Source organism: Gracilinanus agilis, chromosome 4 (assembly GCF_016433145.1).
Source record: "Gracilinanus agilis isolate LMUSP501 chromosome 4, AgileGrace, whole genome shotgun sequence".
Taxonomy (NCBI): Eukaryota; Metazoa; Chordata; class Mammalia; order Didelphimorphia; family Didelphidae; genus Gracilinanus; species Gracilinanus agilis.
Genome location: NC_058133.1, coordinates 53268519 through 53286799, shown reverse-complemented (window position 1 = coordinate 53286799; position 18281 = coordinate 53268519). Strand labels below are relative to the sequence as shown.

The window sequence follows — 18281 nt, the reverse complement described above, 5'->3', positions numbered from 1 at the left end:
TCTCTCTTCCTCTCTCTCCCTTTCTCTCTCTCTCTCTCTCTCTCTCTCTCTCTCTCTCTCTCTCTCTCTTTCTCTCTCTCTCTCTGGGTGTGTGTGTGTGTGCATGTGCTGAATATCTTCAAAAAAGAAACTATCTAGTGTATATTAAGGACTATTTAGAGTTTTGTCTTCAAATAAAAGTTGCCCAGGTCTAGTTGTCAGTTAAAATCTGGGTCCTGTGTTTAATTCCTAGCTTTGTCATTTACCAATTCTGTAATGCTGTGAAAATAATTTAGCTTTTCTGATCCTCCCCCCCCCCACCCCATATCTGTGAAATGAAAAGGTGGAGATAGATGGACCCTGAAGTTTCAGAATTACCTTTCATCTCAGGAGTTAAAGAGAGACTAGATAGATAAAGGCACTCAGTTGTTCATGGATTGATTTAGATTAATATGGGAGGGAAGGGTCTTACAATCTGATCTGTGAGGAATTGAGAAAATTGTCATCAATCTGGATCATGCTTTCCCTATGAATGTTAATTTCAATTTTCAAGTTCTGGCCAAAAGCTCTGCCTCAATCCAACCTTCTCCTTCCTGCTTCTGAAAGACAGTGACTTAATGGAAAGATAACTAGACCAGGAGTTCAATGACTTGTATCCTAATGCTGCCACATCTATGTATCTAGTACCTATGTCTATCTCTCCTCAGTTTCCTCAACTGCAAATGGGGATTATAGTACTTGTATTGTCACCCTCACAGAGTAAGGAGTGCGCTTTACAAACATTAAAATGTATTTTTATATTAAAAGATACAACCTCTGTGGAACTCAGTTTCTTCGTCTGTAAAATAATAGTGAACTACTTGACTTTTGAGTGACTACCAACTCTAACTCTATGATTCTATGAACTAAGAAGGTGTTTTTTTGAATAATGATAAAATTTTGAAATTCGTTTCCAGAGATGTGCATCCCTGATGAGATTTTTGCTAAAGAAGTAAACAGAAATGGGTAAATAAATTATACTGATATTCCAAAATTTTGATCTTTTCCCCTCCATTTGATTCTGACTCTTGGCAAGAATCATGGTGCTTCAGAAAGGGGCTGTTGGGGAAAATTATATTCCATAGATGCTTCGTGAGGACAGCAGATGAAGTCTGTGTCCCTAGTCACTAGCTATGAAGAAGTTAAAAATAGCCAGAAAATACCAAACACCTACCTTATTACTATTTGTATTAATTCCAACAAGGAAAACGAGCTCTGCCAGAAAGAGGCTGCAGCAAAGATTCTTGTGAATGGTTGTCCTTGTGCTCTGAATTTCACTAAAAAACCAGAAGGTGAAAATGCACATGGCGAGGCAGACCAATGAAATGATTATTCCAAGTTGAGTGATCCTTGTAAGAATATTGTAATCTTTAATACCCTGAGGGCCAAAAATAGGAAAACTCTTAAGAGACCAACTCAATTACTTGTCATAGGATTCTCAGCCTACAATGAACCTCTTTTTTTAAATTTTTTTTTTTGTGAAAAATTAATCAAATGGACAGTAGGTGGAAAATGAACATTCATTTAAATGAGAAACATTTTGGCATTTTTGATAGCCTCTTCTATAGTGGAAATCAGTTATAAATCACGCAGACATTAGGCTTCAGGGAAATGAGTGTTTGCATTTTTGCATTGCCTATGATAAAAATTAGCATGATGATTTAAAAATATCCTCAATAGCATTTGGGTGGTCCAGATACCTCTGTTCAAATCTAGTCCCTTTAGGGCAGTGGTGGTAAAATTTTTTAGAGATCGAGTGCCCAAATTATACCCTGATGCCACATAGGAGCTGTCTCCTTACCCCAGACAGAAGAGGGAAGAAGTTCTTCCACTGGGATGCTGAACAAAGGGGCAGGTGATGGGAGAAATGTCCTCAGGAGCATTGGAGAGGGGGAGGAGAGCAGCCCCAACTCTCTGGCACATTTACCATAGGTTCACCAACACAGCTCTAGGGACAGCAAGGAGGCACAAGGGGTAGCTAGGTGGCACAGTGGATAGAATGCCATGCTGAAGTCAGGAGGTCCTAGGTTCAAATCTATTCTCAGACACTTCCTAGCTATGTGACCCTGGGCAAGTTACTTAACCTTATTTGCCTAGGCCCTCCCCTTCTCTCTTAGAGTTGTTGCTAAGACAGAAAATAAAGGTTTTAGGGGAAAAATAAAAACAAAAAACAAACAAATCCAGCCCCATACTTATTTGCTGTGACCCTGAAAAGTCCCTTAACTTCCCTCAACTTTAATTTCATCATCTATAAAATAATATTGCTTATCTGAAAAACTTGATATAAGTATTCAGTGAAATAATGTATATAAAGCACTATTTAAATCATAAAGTGATTTTATTTTAATCACTCATTTCTTTATAATTCTGCAATAATTTATTAATGAATACATACCAAGCTGCTAACTTAAATTCATAAAATGTTACAAAACATTTTCCTTTTTCTTTTTTTTAAACCAAGTAGTGATTTATTCAAAACATGATGAATGTTCTACATATACAGAATATACTAAATTTACAGAATATTGAGCATAGCTGCTATAGCTCAGAGACTTTGAAATTGGTTTGCTTAGGGTTTTTTTTTTGTAATTAAAGGAATATATCCTGAAAGTGTGGTTTCTCTGGCTTACCTGGTATCTAGTAAAAGGAACCTTTGAAATATTTGCCTGCATATGAGTTTGAAAAGGATTCAGTTATACATCATATATAGATTCTAAATATTGGTGGAGTTATTCCTCTTTTAATTTAGGTCATGATGCAAATTGTAAAAAAAAATTCATTTTTGATGAATATTTGTCTATGAATCAGAAGATATTTTCCCTGTATATATATATATTCACACCCACGCTGAATTTGGAGCCACCAAAGCAACAATTTCATGAGTTTGGAGGAGCTTGGAGTATGAAAACTCCTTGTCTCCTTATAGATCAATAAACCATCTATAAATTATAGTGTATATTAGTTATATATAATAAATATAGTAATATATATATATAATTATAATATAGTGTATATATATATATATATATAAAACATAGACCTGAAGTCTTGAGAGATCAAGTGACTTAAAGTGACTTAATTATGGTCATTTAGCTTGTAAATGTCACATACAGGACTTGAACTCCAGGCTTCATAACTCTAAAGCCTACTCTCTACTCACTAAGTCACAAATGCCTCTGACTCTTTCCTTCTTTTACCTTCTCCCTTTCTGTCTGACTCTGCTTTCTATGTGTCTGCTTTCTATACATGTAATACATATAGTACAAATAACTGTATACAAACATATGCTCATACATTTTCTTTATGTATACATAGATTAGTATTTCAGAGGCATTTAATCATGATAAACTAATAAGAGTCAGCATTTAGTAGGACTGTAGAGTTTGCAGAGTGCTTTACAAATATTACCTCATTTTCTTCTCACAACAACCACCTGTGTATGTATATCCATACACACACACACACACACACACACACACACACACACACACATATATATATATATATATATATATATATACAACAAATTAATCATATTCTCTTAATGCTGGTAATTTTTTGCTAGTGTAATGAAAACATTGTTGTAATCAATCATAAAAATAAGTTTTTAGATATCAAGATATAGGCAACCATACTAATGTAATAATTTACTCAAGTATCTTAAATCAATAAAAAAAATCTGACTGTCATTTAAAACAAAGAAATCTGGAATAAGTTGCTATAACATCTGTGGAATACACCCTGGAAATGAGGATCTAGGAACATTTAGGCTGAAAAGCAAGATTATTTTTTTGTTCTGTAGAATTTATGAAAGAGGGGTGAGATGGAATCAAAGACACATTCTCTTTAGGAACACTCAACAAAACCTCCTATGAGTCTTATCTTGTTAATACTAAATGGTAAAAGCCCCCAATGCACTTACAATAGAAACACCTGAAGACATCAGAATAGCAAAATGTGTCAGATGATTACATTTACATGAGGTATGAGTAGAGTTGGAATGCATCAGTTCACAGCCTTCTGTAGACCAGCTGCCATTCAGAGTGTCACTTGAGTAGTTCCAAAAGGCACACTTAATACTAGACTTTTCTCTAGGCTGAAAAAGAAGTGTACTGTTTTATTGAGGGAGAAAGAAAAGAAATTTTTCATTTACTGTTGGCACATTTGAAATGTAACACTATGATACTCTATGATCTGTGATCTCATTAATTTTGGTATTTCTTCCAGTGGTACAGTTCTTGACAAATTTGCACCTATCCCTTTTGTATGGCTTTCAAGTTAAATGGGGACCCTTTAAAAACATATGTCATCCGAGTTGAGCTTGAGAAAGCAGACATATTCTAAGTTCACATGCCCTTGGTGACATCAGATATTCTAAGATAACAAAACAATAATATAATTGAGGAAACACTTATTAAGCACCTACTATATGAGCTCTGTAGAAGATAAAAAGGTTAGTTAAGAAATTGGCCTTGATTTTAAGGAGTTAATAGATTAATAGTGGAATAAGTTACCATCAAATGTAGAGAAAGAGGAGGCAGATAGAGAAGAGGAAGAGAAAGAAGATGAAAAAGAGGGTGAGGAGATGAGGAAGAAGAATCACAAGTATGATTATTATTAACATTTTATAGATGATTAAACTAGGACCAATTTAAGGCTTTGTCTCAAATCATACAACTTGGAGATACTGTAACTAGGGCACCAAGTCCATCACTCTTTCTATTCTATGGCCACGTTTTAACATGCACACCACCTTTTAAATTATTGCTGTTCCTGATCGTTTTTATCATAGAATCTTCATGGATTAAATTTCTCAAAAATATAAACTTATTTGCTTTTAGGAAGGGAATTGGCTGAGAAGCATGCTCCATAGAGGTTAGGGGGATAGACTCTGGACCATCTTAAATATCTTTAAAAAAATTCTAAAAATGAGAGGTGAAAGAATCAGACCTAGAAATGGGATTCCTAAATTATACAGTACTCAGAGATCTAAACATAAGAATATTCTCATTGAAGTAGACATGCTACACTGGGAATCTTAAACCCAGGAAAGATGACTACTTCCTTATGAACATGAATAAAAACATTGAACTTTGTACAAAGACTGTATATTGATGTCTCTTCCATTGCCAATGGTCTTTTTGACTATAAATCTTTGTGACATTTGAGCCACAAAGTTGCTAATGGTACTTTGAATTGAATTTTGAAGTAGTTGGGTCAGAATTTTGTGTTGTGGTACCCTTGGATGTTACACTTTCTCATTACATTTTCTATCCTGGTAATCTTACTCTGTACTGGGAAGTGTGTGTGTGTGTGTGTGTGTGTGTGTGTGTGTGTGTGTGTGTGTGTTGAGTTGGTTTCATATCCCTATATAAAACTTTCATGCTATGGTTGATTGCTCTACTTTAGATATACAGGTAAGAATAAAATATAATTTATTTCGTAGAATATCAATTTATCACCCTGCATTTATTAAGAACCTACTATGTGCCAGGCATTGATTTAGTTATTTGGAATAATGTACTAAAGTACCTAGACACATTAAGTATTTTTGTGTGTATATGAATGTATAGATATATACATATATGTTTCATCATTTCAGTCATGTTCAACTCCATTTGGGATTTTCTTGGCAAAAAACCATTAGAGAAGTTTGTGATTTCCTTCTGCTCATTTTACAGATGAGGAAACTGACATCCAGGGCTGCATAGCTAGTCAGTATTTGAGTTCAGATTTGAGTTCAGGAAGATGAGTCTTCCTCATTCCAGGTCCATCTCTCTCTATCCACTGTGCCATCTGCCCTAAAGGCAAGATGGTACATACAATAAGTAGGTGTCAAATAACAAAATGGTGCCTTCTTTTATTATTGATTACCATGTGAAAGTAATTCAGTTCCTCCCATAGTAAAGCAACTTATTGGCATTTGGACAGAGATGTCACACTTTGAGTACTAACAGTCAAATTAATCTTTCTAGGATCAAAAACTGCATGATTCTTGGTAGCTTTTTCTTCCTCTTTCTTGTGTGTGTGTGTGTGTGTGTGTGTGTGTGTGTGTGTGTGTGTGTGCTATGCCATCACCAGTACCACAGAAGCAAAAGGAAGCTATGCAGGACTGACTTTTGTTTTAAGGGTTGCAAGGACCAAAGAATTCATTTTCTGTTCACCACCTGCTGGGAACAAGTCTCTCTCTAACAATAGCATGAATGGTTCTAGGACCAAAGGCAGTTTCTGGAAAACACTTTAAACTCTTCCTGGAAGACCCTGATAGACCTTGGGATCCATTAGCAGAGCCTTTGAGAAACTTGAGTCTCCTCCTCAAAAGAAGGATAAAGCAACAGAGTTTCCAACATCTTAAGAGTTCCTCTACCTTTTAACAATGGCGAAGGGCAACTTGAAAGTTCTAAGAAAAGTGAAGAAAATATTTACATTCCCTGTGTGCTCTAGAGCAATTGCAAATATTTTCTTCACTTTAATGATCAAGTACTTTGCCTCAGCATGGCCATGAGGGCATAGAGGAAAAGGGCCCACTATGAAGATGGTTGCAGCTTATACCACAACATCTGTCCTTGAAAACGTAGCAAAATTTGATGGACTTCAAAATATTATGCAGACTAAGTCAATAAATACTTTGATATTCAATTACTTCACTGGGAAAGTAGACACAGGGGAGAAAAGTGAACAAATATGTTTGAAAAATGGTTTGAGAATTAGAAATGAAAGAGACCAAAGACTTTCAGATGACTCAGAAGTCTCATGTTTGCATATCAAGAATATTTTGTTTAGGGCAGCTGGGTAGCTCAGTGGATTGAGAGTCAGGTCCAGAGATGGGAGATCCTAAGTTCAAATCCTGCCTCAGATACTTCCCAGCTGTGTGACCCCCATTGCCTACCCTTACCACTCTTCCACCTAGGAGCCAATACACAGAAGTTAAGGGTTTAAAAAAGAAGAATATTTTGTTTAAGAAGAATTGGAACAGGTTGAGTTGGCCAGCATGGAAATATATCAGAAGGAAAGAAATTGATTATCTACTAGCTGATGAGATCACTAGCTGCTGATATGGGAATCACTCATGAATTATCTTTTTCAGTAAAATCATCCAATTAAAGCAAAGGATGAAATTAGCATCATTTTTGGAAGAAAGGATAAAGGCAAGAAGTTATTACATAAAATCAAAAGTAATTCCAACCCAATCAGTTTAAATAAACTTTACTTCTCAAAAATGGGAAAAAAGATAAAAACAAAGTTTTTGGTTCTATTATGCCCATTTCTAAAAGAAATGTAGTTGATATAAACCAATGACCACAAGGAAGAGATTAAAAGGTCCTAGGGGAAGGCAACTTGAGTGGTAAAGGAATGGAAACCATGCTCTGTGAGAATTGGTTGCAGAATATAGATTGTTTGGCTTGTAGAAAAAAGGAGTGTATCTGTGTGTGTGCGTGTGTGCGTGTGTGAGTGTGTGTGTGTGTGTGTTTATGTGGAGGGGCACAGTATAGTGATAATTTTAAAATACTTTTAGTATCATCATATGGAAGAGGGGTTTGAATTTTTCAGGGGCCAGAACCAGGTACCAAATGGCGTAGAAGTAACAGAGAAGCAGCTTCACTTAAGGAGAAAAAACCATTCTAATAATAGGAGTTATCCGAAAATTGAAAGTAGGGAGTTTCAGATCATCAGAAGTCTTCAAACAGAGGTTAGGGACTCATTTGTATAACTCTCTATGTACTTTTTGGCACATTGTACTCAAGGAGGATTATAAGGAAGTAGGCACAGACTCTATAGAAAGTGAAGAATTCTAGAAGATGCCCAGCAATTTCATTTGGCCTTATCTGTTTTGTATATCTTTCTCTTTTTTTACCATCCCAAAATAAAATCTTTTTTTACTTGTAAAAAACTCCACATTTTAAATAATAAACATTTAAATGTTTGTTGATTGTTCGATGGTAAGAAGAGAAGATTCTTGTTCAGGTATGTTAGATACTAACTGACCTTGAAAGTTGTTTCTAACTCCGAGACTATTCTTTTGTGATTGCTGGAATAAAATAAGGCTGATTTTCTGTTTCTGAAAAATCTGTTTTCATTTCTGAAATTATTCACACCTTTTTTTCTCAACATGATGTTCCACAATATGTTTAATGTTGCTGATTCCTATTTACTTACTTTCCCAGAACAGTTTGTTTCTTTCCACTGTACGATGTGTTTGTTGATGTACAGTGACATATTTTTGTTTGTGTGTAGGCATGCCTGGCCCTTTTGTTATAGCAAATGCATCTTTTTTCTCCCATTAAGTATGGAAATGATTGGTCAACTACAAGTTTCTCCATATGGCTTTACTGAGACATTTTAATCATGTACTAAGATGTTCCTTTATAATAGTACTCTACTCCTGGAAAAATCAAGACATTTTCAACTATTCCATATGTGAGAAGTGGGAAATAAAAATAATAACTGCCATTTATATAGCTTGCTATCTAAATGATCTCATTTTATTCCTAAAACAACTCTTTGATAGAGGGCATACAGGTATGATGATCCCCATTTTATAGAAGAAACTGCCCAGTTATAGGATGGGCAATATTCCAACTGACTCATCATTTATTTAGAGGCAGAGGGATTTGGAAGCTGCCCAATCTGGCCTTTTAATTTACAGATTAGGAAACTGAGGGCAGAGAAGTTTAGTGTCTTGACTTTGTCAATTCTGTTCAATGAATCCCTTTAATGCTTTCTCCTTTACATCTTTGCTGCCATGAAGCATAAGGCACTGAATTAGAGGATGAATCTTGAAAGTATCAGAATAATGACTTGTTGGCTCTCATAGTTCTTGTGATTTTTCTATTTCCTCTGTGTTGTGGGTTGTTGTTGGTTTTTGTATTGTTAAAAGGATTTTCTTAATATCTCCCTCTGTCTCTTTAAGAGGCAGGAAAGCAGGATTTCTAAGTGGAGCAGAACTGACAGGGGTCAGTGAGACAGAGCTGAAGATTCCATTACCAAAGTGATGAAGGGTTAGATAAGGAAGGAACAGTTTGGCAGTTGGGTCTTCTGCCTTTGGATCTTGAGAGATCAGAAGGTCGGTCTCTGCTACTGGCAGTTTGGCTACTGACAGTTGGGGATAGAAACAAATTTAAGAAATTTTTGGGTGTCGAATGTCTGTTTATTTAGGAAGATAGGTAGTTAGTGAATCAATTTTAGATAGTGTAGGTTAGATAGGCCTGGTCTTTACCAAGCAAGAAGAACCTGTCCTTTGAAGTCAGAGTAGGTTTTTAGGAATTTTAGATAGGAATAGGAATTTAGGAATAGTCATAGGGTATTAGAATAATAATCTCTCTTTCCTCCTTTTCTATTTTCTATTTGTTCTTCTCAAATTAAACTAATTGTTTTATTCAACTGCTCTCCTCACTTTTGTCATACTCCTACCATTTAACCCTTAAAGTATGTAAAAGGGATTTAAAGATTTAGATGGATGTGTGATCAATGTCAGTATTCCTTTCCATGGTACATATTACCATGCACCTACTCCTTGTCTATGTCTTTCCATAAAGTTTTTTTTTTTAATTTTTTAAAACCTTAACTTCTGTGTATTGACTTGTAGGTGGAAGAGTGGTAAGGATAGGCAATGGGGGTCAAGTGACTTGCCCAGGGTCACACAGCTGGGAAGTGTCTGAGGTCAGATTTGAACCTAGGACATCCCATCTCTAGGCCTGGCTCTCAATCCACCAAGCTACCCAGCTGCCCCCCCCCCATAAAGTTTTTATTTTGAATCCACTCTGCATTCTGGGATGTCTTTTTAAGTGCCCTTGACATATTGAGGGAACAAGGAGACTATGGGTCCTGTCTATTTGTCATACATCCAGACATTCTTTACATTGTCTCTGCACATTTTCCCCAAATCTAATCTAGTGGTCCTTCTACTATTCAGTCCTGGGCCTGGCTCATTGCCCTCTTCTGATATCTGTCATGGCAAGTGAACAACCAGAGGATTAAAAATGACTGCTTGAATACTTGACTAGATAAATGAGTAAAAGCCATTTAAATACTCACTGTGTGCCATGCATTGTGTGCTAAGTGCTGGGGACACAAATGTATATGGAAAGACCATTCTCAAGAGCTGTACAGCCGTAGGGAAGGACAAGACATGTACAGGAATGGTTACCAGGGAGGCATCACTCTGGGCCAGAAAGTTACAGTGTTGGTGACTGGGTCTATAGAGGAATTACTTGATATGCCTTTTCTAGGAATAGTAGCAGAATTGATTTGATCATGTTCCAGAAATGTAGATGGGAGGAGGGAAGACAACCATAGAGGCAAGGCATGTTTTCATTTATTCTTTATTTTCTTTGCATCCCTGGTGGTTGCCACAGAGAAGAAATTTAGTAAATGTTGTTGACTTGATTTGGGAAGATGATAGGGGAATAGGAAATAAAGTGAAGCATAACCAGGGAGACTGAAGGGCAAATACCTACAGGACATAACTCTTGGACTGGGCAGTACCTCTTCATCAATGACAATAGAGTCATCATATTCTTGTATAATCTCAGAGTTGGAAGTTAGTTATCATTCAGTCCAACATATTCCTAAATAATAGTCCTCTCTCTACAACATAAGTGACAGGTGTTCCTCTAGGAGACCTTAAATGAAGGGGACAACCAGTGACTTGGGAGGATACCTCAGGCAAAGGGCAGTACAAGTAAATGAACAGAGAGCAGTTCACACAAACACAGTCTGTACTAGAGGTGGTAATTTTTAGGGCATTGAGGGATTCAGTTTCAAATGTAAAGGAATAATTGAAAAAGACAGTGTTTTTTTTTTGTGGGGGGGAATGATTAAAAAGTTCAAAGGAAAGTAATAAAAAAGACTTGTGCTAACTTTCTGATGAAACATTTTTGGACTACTGCTATTTAATCTCCTTGGTGAATTTATTTATAACCTGGCCCAAACACTTTGAAAGTCCTGTGCAACATACCAATTTGAAACAAGGCACATGAATTCCCTTCCTATGAAAGTGATATATTTCAACCAGACCCTACGACTTCACATTTTCTTGTAATACATAACACATTTTCTTGAGGACAAAGTGACTTTTAAAGGAAACAAGATCCTTAACACCAAACTGAAGTCTGTTTAATTTTAGATGTCTCTCTCTCTCTCTCTCTCTCTCTCTCTCTCTCTCTCTCTCTCCCTCTCTCCTTTCTCTCTGCACATAAATATATACATAATTTATATATAGATGGATAGATATAAATGAATACATAAATGGATGAGTAGATAGATTGACCAACATGCTTCTCTATGACCGAAATAACTTACCTTTACATGACTTAATGTAAATGTGATTTTCTCAAGCTGGTAGAGTGCCGTTGGTTTTGCACTAATTGAGACAGACACAATTGAGGAGATCACAATTTCCTCTTGTTCAGGGCTCTCATAATTCTCTGTTTCCTGTGAGGCACTCTCAGATGATGAAAGTAAAGCTCCAATACTCTTATAACACAAAAACACAACTGCGATGGTGCCTGTTAATCAAACAAATAATATTTGGTGGGCTTTTCCATATGAAACAGTCTATGAGACATTGACAGAAGCCTAATATATGCTCTATTTTTCCTTTAAACATGCAAAGTCATAAGGAATCTTTTGGGGAAATGGAAAAACTTTTCAAACTGAAAAATGTCTTACTGATATATCTATGTACATCTTGTATTCTTTCGATAAGATTTAAGTTCTTTCTGACAGAGTCTGACTTCCATTTTAGCTTTTGCCTCTTCATTGCCAAATAGTGTTTTGAACAAAGCAAGTACTTCATTAAGTCTTATTGAATTGAATAATGCGTTTACCTAGCATGCATACCAACAAAGAAAAGGCAGAAAACAAGGGCTATAAATCTAGAAACATCTAAGATTAGGGTTAGGTATTTTTTTTGAAAGGGATTTCCCCCAATGAATTATATACAGAATATATGGAAAATATTTTATATAATTTCATACTCAAATCCAGAATAAAGAGAATATGAGAGTTTGAAGTTTACAAACAAGAAAATTACATGCATAGGATACTAGATGCTTTCACATGTTTTATATAGGACAGAGTTCTGAATAGAAATTGTCAAAGAATTTTATAATTTGAGTCAGAAGGATTCTAGAGGTCACTTAGATAGATTTCCCAGTCATTTTAAGGAATCCATTCTATATTCCTGACATGATTTAGGAAAGCCATGATAGATGCATTCAATGTAGGCTATTAATATAGAAGAGTAATTAGATATATTATGTATAACCATGAAGGATAGAACTATGATCAGAGTCAAAATTATAGAGAGAAGTTTCTTTTCAGAGTGAAGAATATCAAGTTAACAACCTATTAAAAATGGAATGCTCTGGAATGTAGTGAGATCTCTATTACTAGCAATTGTCAAACATAGGGGTAGATGACCATTTCTCAAAGCAGTTACAGAAGGAATTCCTGCATTGGTTAAAAGCTGGACTATATCATCTTTCAGACAAGTTTTTCAACTCTAAATTCCATGATTCTATGATTCTAATCCTGGATTCTAATCATTTATTCTTCCAAGTAATGGAGAATGCACTTCTTTGTAAGGTAGCACATTCCATCTGCATCCCTCTAATTCCATTTACTAATCCTAGTCCTAAACTCTGGAGCAGCATAAAATTAGTCTAATCCATTTATTCACATGCCAGGCCTTTAAGCATCTTAGCATTAGTCTTATAATTTTTAGGCTAAGCATTTCTAATTCCTTCAGTGGCTATTCACTTAACATAATTTCCAGAAGTTTCACCGTGTAGCTAATTTATATCTGGATACTGACTTGGTTGTTATGGTCCCTGTGAAAAATATGCCTCAAGAAATGGATCTTATGCCACCAAACAGCACTTGACCAGTATATTTTGGAATGAAAGTCTTTACTACTATTGTCGACAATTAGTTGCAGAAAAGGCCCTTGATATTGCTTAGGCCAAACACTTTATTTTAAGGATAAAGGAAACTAAATTCCAAGAGTTTGTGATTTGTTCAAAGGTCAAACAAGCGAGAAAACAGATCTCATTGCTCTCAGTTCTGTGTCTTTTCTACCACAGCATTTGTAATAAATATACTATATCTTTATTAAGGAAATTAAAGACTTCATGGATTTCTTTAGTTACCACAACATACTCATGTTCCGTTTGTGGCTAATTAAAATCCCTAGAACTTTTTCACAAGAATTGCTTCAAAGTCAGATCACCTTCATCTTATATTGTGCAGATGATTTTGAAACTTATGCCTTGATTTTTGGTTTTGTATTCTCAGCTCCTAGAAATGCCAGCAAATAATAGGTAGCTAAGTAAATGTGTGTTGCTTGACTGATTCATTCTTGTTAAATTTCATTTCTTGTTTTTTTGTATATCGTTATAAACTATTGAGATAATTTTGAATCTGGTGATTAATTGAAAGTAACATTTCTCCATTTTATGCCATCTGTAAGTTTTGTGAGCATGCTTTCTCTCCCTTCATGCAAATCAACAAAACAATGTTGAAACAAACACAGATGACGATGGCTGAACAATAGATTAAATCAGCTACAAATCTACCTAACTGGTATGTTAAACTACACATTCATTGAGAGGGGCTTTAATTTACTTTTTAAAATGTTTATTCTATTATTTCCCATTGGAAGATCATTTTTCTTGATGGAGAAAATAGAAGCAAAACAGCAGTTAAAGTTGGCAGCTGGGCAACTCAGTAGACTCAGAGTCAGGTCTAGAAATAGGAGGTCCTGGGTTCAAATCTGACCTCAGACACTTCCTAGCTGTGTGACCCTGGGCAAGTCACTTAATCCCCATTGCCTAGCCCTTACTTCTCTTCTGCCTTAGAACCAATACTCAGAATTGATTCTAAGATGGAAGGTAAGGGTTTAAAAAACAAGTAGTTTTATCCTTTCTTGCTATTTTTAAACATTATAACTTTATGCTCTAAGCAATGAATCTCCTTTTGAACTATTCCTACTTTAGTCAAAATATTATTGTGCTGTTATTAGCATTTTTGAAAAGCTTAATTTCTTTCTGGGACTTATTGATACTATTCTTCAGGTTTATGTCATGGTTTTGAGTGAATTCTTGATTATAGATACATATCTTCTCTTTACACATGGTTCAGTGAATAGGATACTGGACTTGGACTCAGGAAGACATGGGTTTGAATCTCACCTAAATTGGTTACCTCTTTATAAGCTTCAATTTCCTTATTTGCAAAAAAGTGAGTTAGTGAAGCCATCAGTGAGATCCCTGAGATTCTGTCTAAGCCAACAGCAAACTCCAATTATATTAAATTAAAAAGGATTTGTACAAACAAAACCAATGTAACTAAGATTAGAAGGGAAACAATAAAGTGAAAAAATTTTAAAACAAATTTCTATGATAAAGGCATTATTTTTAAAAATGAGAAAACTGATATAGAAAACTAATTAAAATTTATAAGAAAACAAGTCATTCCCCAATTGACAAACGGCCAAAGGGTATGAACAGTTTTTAGATGAAGAAATAAAAGCTAGATATAGTCATATGAAAAAAAAATTCTAAATCACTATTGATTAGAACAATTCAAATTAAAACATCTCTGAGGTACCATCTCACATTGATCATTTTAGCTAATATAGCAGTAAAGAAAATTGACAAATGTTGGAGGAGATGGGGCAAAATTGGGACACTAATACATTGTTGGTGGGGTTGTGAAATGATCCAACCTTTCTGGAGGGCAATTTGTAATCATGCCGAAAGGGGTATAAAACTGCATACTCTTTGATTCAGTACCATTACTAGGGCTGTATCCTAAAGAGATAAAAAGGGAAAGGATCTACTTGTACAAAAATATCTATAGTACCTTTTTTATAGTCACAAACAGTTGGGCATTGAGGAGATGTTCATCATTTAGGGAATGGTTGAATACGTTATGGTATATAATTGTGATGGAATACATTTGTGTTACTAGAAATGATGAGCAGGATGAGCTCAGAAAAACCTGGAAAGACTGAATGAACTGATGTAAGTTTGATATGAACTGATGCAGAGAGGAGTGGTCCAGAATCAGAAGACCACTGCACATAGTAACAGCAATATTGTATGATGACCAACTGTGAAAGACTTAGCTATTTTGAGCAATACAATGATCCAAGACAGTTCTGAAGGACTTATGACAAAGAATGCTATTCATTTCCAGAGAAAAAACTGATAGAGATTTCTATTTTATAGATTTCTGCTCCCTTGCCCCATTTCTATAATTTAATATTCAGCTAAATAGTGAGGAAATTGAGGATGTGAGTAGTGTATAAGATTAAAAATTAATATATAATAACTCCAAGTATTATATTTAATAACAACTTGAAGCAAGAGGAAAGTAAAAAGGGAGGTAATTCTGCCGTACACATGGGAAAAAAGAGCGAGAGGTGGAGTTATACTAACTATATACAAAGAAGTAAGCACACAATGTGGGGATGAAGGAGGAAAGGGATACTGGAAGATGTAGTACAAAGATACAAAATTTCTATTTATACAAGTGAGATGGAACTGTTGAAGGTATCTGGATGTTTCCCCTGAAACTTGAAATGAAATTTTCAATGTAAAGAGTAGTTCATGCCTCTGAAGATTATTTAATACTCCCTTTGCAAACTTTTACTCTAAAATACACAAAGAATCATTTTAATAAAAATATTAAAATGCTTCCATATAAAACTTAGCCATTATTTGCCATGCAATTTTGGGTGGTGAATCTCTCTTTTAAACTGAGTTCAGTCTATAAAAGAGAAATGGATATTTCAGAGGGTGGAGGTGAACAAGAGTGAAGGCAGTGATTCTTGCCTACTATCCTTAACTTAGAGTTAATGTGTCCAAAATAAAATATAAGAAAATGCAACTTACTATAATAAATGCACATAAAAGTAACCACATAACCCTGTTGTCTGAAAGGCTTAACAGTCCTATAATTCCAATAATGTGAACTCAAAAATTATTGATATTCTCAGCTTCGATGAAACTAAATCTCCACTGTACTTGAGCTATCTCTTCTACAGATATCTACAGACATTTACCATTAAGAGTCTAGTTGGTGTGAATTTGGGCAGCCTATAAGTCAACGGTTGGCAACCTTTTTGGCCGTGAGAGCCATAAACGCCTGTGGAAGGAGGAGGATGGAGGCGGAAGGCGCTGGAATATGGGGCAGGGGCTGAAGGGCCCCCTGGGGCACATCCTGGGGCTCTGCCTGGACTGGCCGGTTGGGAGGTGAAGCCAGATATGGCTCGAGAGCCATATGTTGCCAACCCCTGCTATAAGAACTCAACAAGTGGGGCACAGAACTTATTAGGTGACAGATACACCTGCCAATTCTACCCCAAAAGGGAAGTGGTAGCCTGTGGAGTTTATAATGGAGAGACATATTTAAAAAACAAATTAATTTGCTATATGGCAACATTAGAATATGGATATAAAGTTACTGGGAACAAGAGAGAGAGAAAACTGGGCTACTATTCCGTTCACTCCTAGTGATCTGTATTTCTCATAGAAGATGGTCTATATGCTCCTTTGTATTATCATTATTGCTAAACATACATGGCTTCTTTCTTATTAGTTCACAAGTTGTTTAAAGGTAGGAATATTTTCATTATTTTTGTATCATTCTTATTGCATAGTACATTTCTATGAATACAGTAGAATGCAATAAATGTATATTGAGTTGAATCCAACAAAGTCAATAAGCATTTAAATACTACCATGTGCAAAACATTTAACTGAATATATGTTAGATATGGAGCTGGTGAATAATTCATGATGCATATTAGTAGTTGATATTCTTTTCAATTCAACAAATTCAGTTCAACAAATATTAAGTGGCTACTATACATAATCTATCTATCTATCTATCTATCTATCTATCTATCTATCTATCTATCTATCTATCTATCTATCCATCTATCTATCTATCTATCTATCTATCTATCTATCTATCTATCTATCCATCTATCTATCTATCTATCTATCTATCTTTCTATCAAACAAAATCAGTTTTGTACTCTGCAGGAGTAACTTGATATAGATTTGCTGAATTAGAAAAAACAACCATAATGTAGCAAGGATACATACATATACACACCCAATTTACACTTAATCAGTTGATATTCTGCACACCATACACACACAAACATACCCACAATTTAGTTTATATCTGTGATTTCACTGGCAAAGGAAACACTCCCACAATTAATTCGTATCAGTTTGCGCTTTACAACTTAAAACCTTAGAATGAAAGGTCGGCTAAGTGACATGCCCAAAGTCACACAGCTAGCACATATATATATATATATATGTCAAACCCTCTTGGCTTGATCTGAGGCCAGTTTCTCTATAATCTGATCTGTTTCCTTTCAATTGAAACAAACATTTAGCAAACACTTTCTATATGCAAAATATGACTCCCCAAAAAATAAAGCACAACCAAAAAATAGGCAGTTCTCCTACCATTAGAATCATATTCATCTTTTCTTCTTGGGTAGATTTTTATATGATTTCCTTCTATATTCATATGAGGATGAATATGTTTCATATGATGAGAATCAAAAGCAAATAATTTGAGACCTGAAAAGAAGCAATGCAACATTTATATTCATTTAAAATAGTGTAATGAATAAAACTTTTAGAAAAGTGCAAAAGGATTTAATGTTATGTTTCAATCTGTGATCTGTGTCACTTTTGCTGAAAACAATTAGTATACACCTGCATATGTCCATATAGAAGGTGTTCCAAAAGTCTCAGGGTAGTTTTAAGCATTAATAGCTCATGAGCTATTGATGATTAGTTATTATAAGCATAATAGTAATAAAAATAACTCGAGTCGATTAAAGCTTAAAATTGCATAACATTTTTTTGGGATACTCTATATTTGTAACTAAAATTTAAAGATTTTTTCCATGAAACTCTGTTTTTAATTTACCCTGGATAAATGAATAAGGATATATGCATTTTGAATTGACTATAAATCACAAAGACTAAAATCCTTACAGAGAAATTTAATATTTCTGGATTTCATAATAAGTCAAAGAGATGTGTTTGAATCACAACTCTGATATTACTTCCTAGATACTATTGGGCAAGGAAATCCCTGCACTTCTGTGGCCTTCATTTGCCAAAAATGGGGATATAAAAAAAGAGTTCTAATCCTATGATTCACTAACTTTAATATCTAGTTGTTAAGGCACCCATAGATAGCAAAAAAAAAAATGCAATGTAGTG

At 35.0% G+C, this 18281-nt stretch overlaps 1 protein-coding gene across 1 annotated transcript in view; it reads right to left on the bottom strand.

The window, feature by feature from the left end:
• Positions 1-18281, bottom strand: part of ADGRL4 (adhesion G protein-coupled receptor L4) — a 143146-nt gene that overhangs the window by 26797 nt on the left and 98068 nt on the right. The window contains exons 7-10 of the mRNA XM_044675800.1: positions 17511-17627; positions 11320-11525; positions 3941-4114; positions 1193-1396 (exon numbers count right to left, since the gene is read on the bottom strand). Of these exons, the coding sequence (XP_044531735.1) occupies positions 1193-1396; positions 3941-4114; positions 11320-11525; positions 17511-17627 (701 nt within the window). The remainder of the gene's footprint in view (positions 1-1192; positions 1397-3940; positions 4115-11319; positions 11526-17510; positions 17628-18281) is intronic.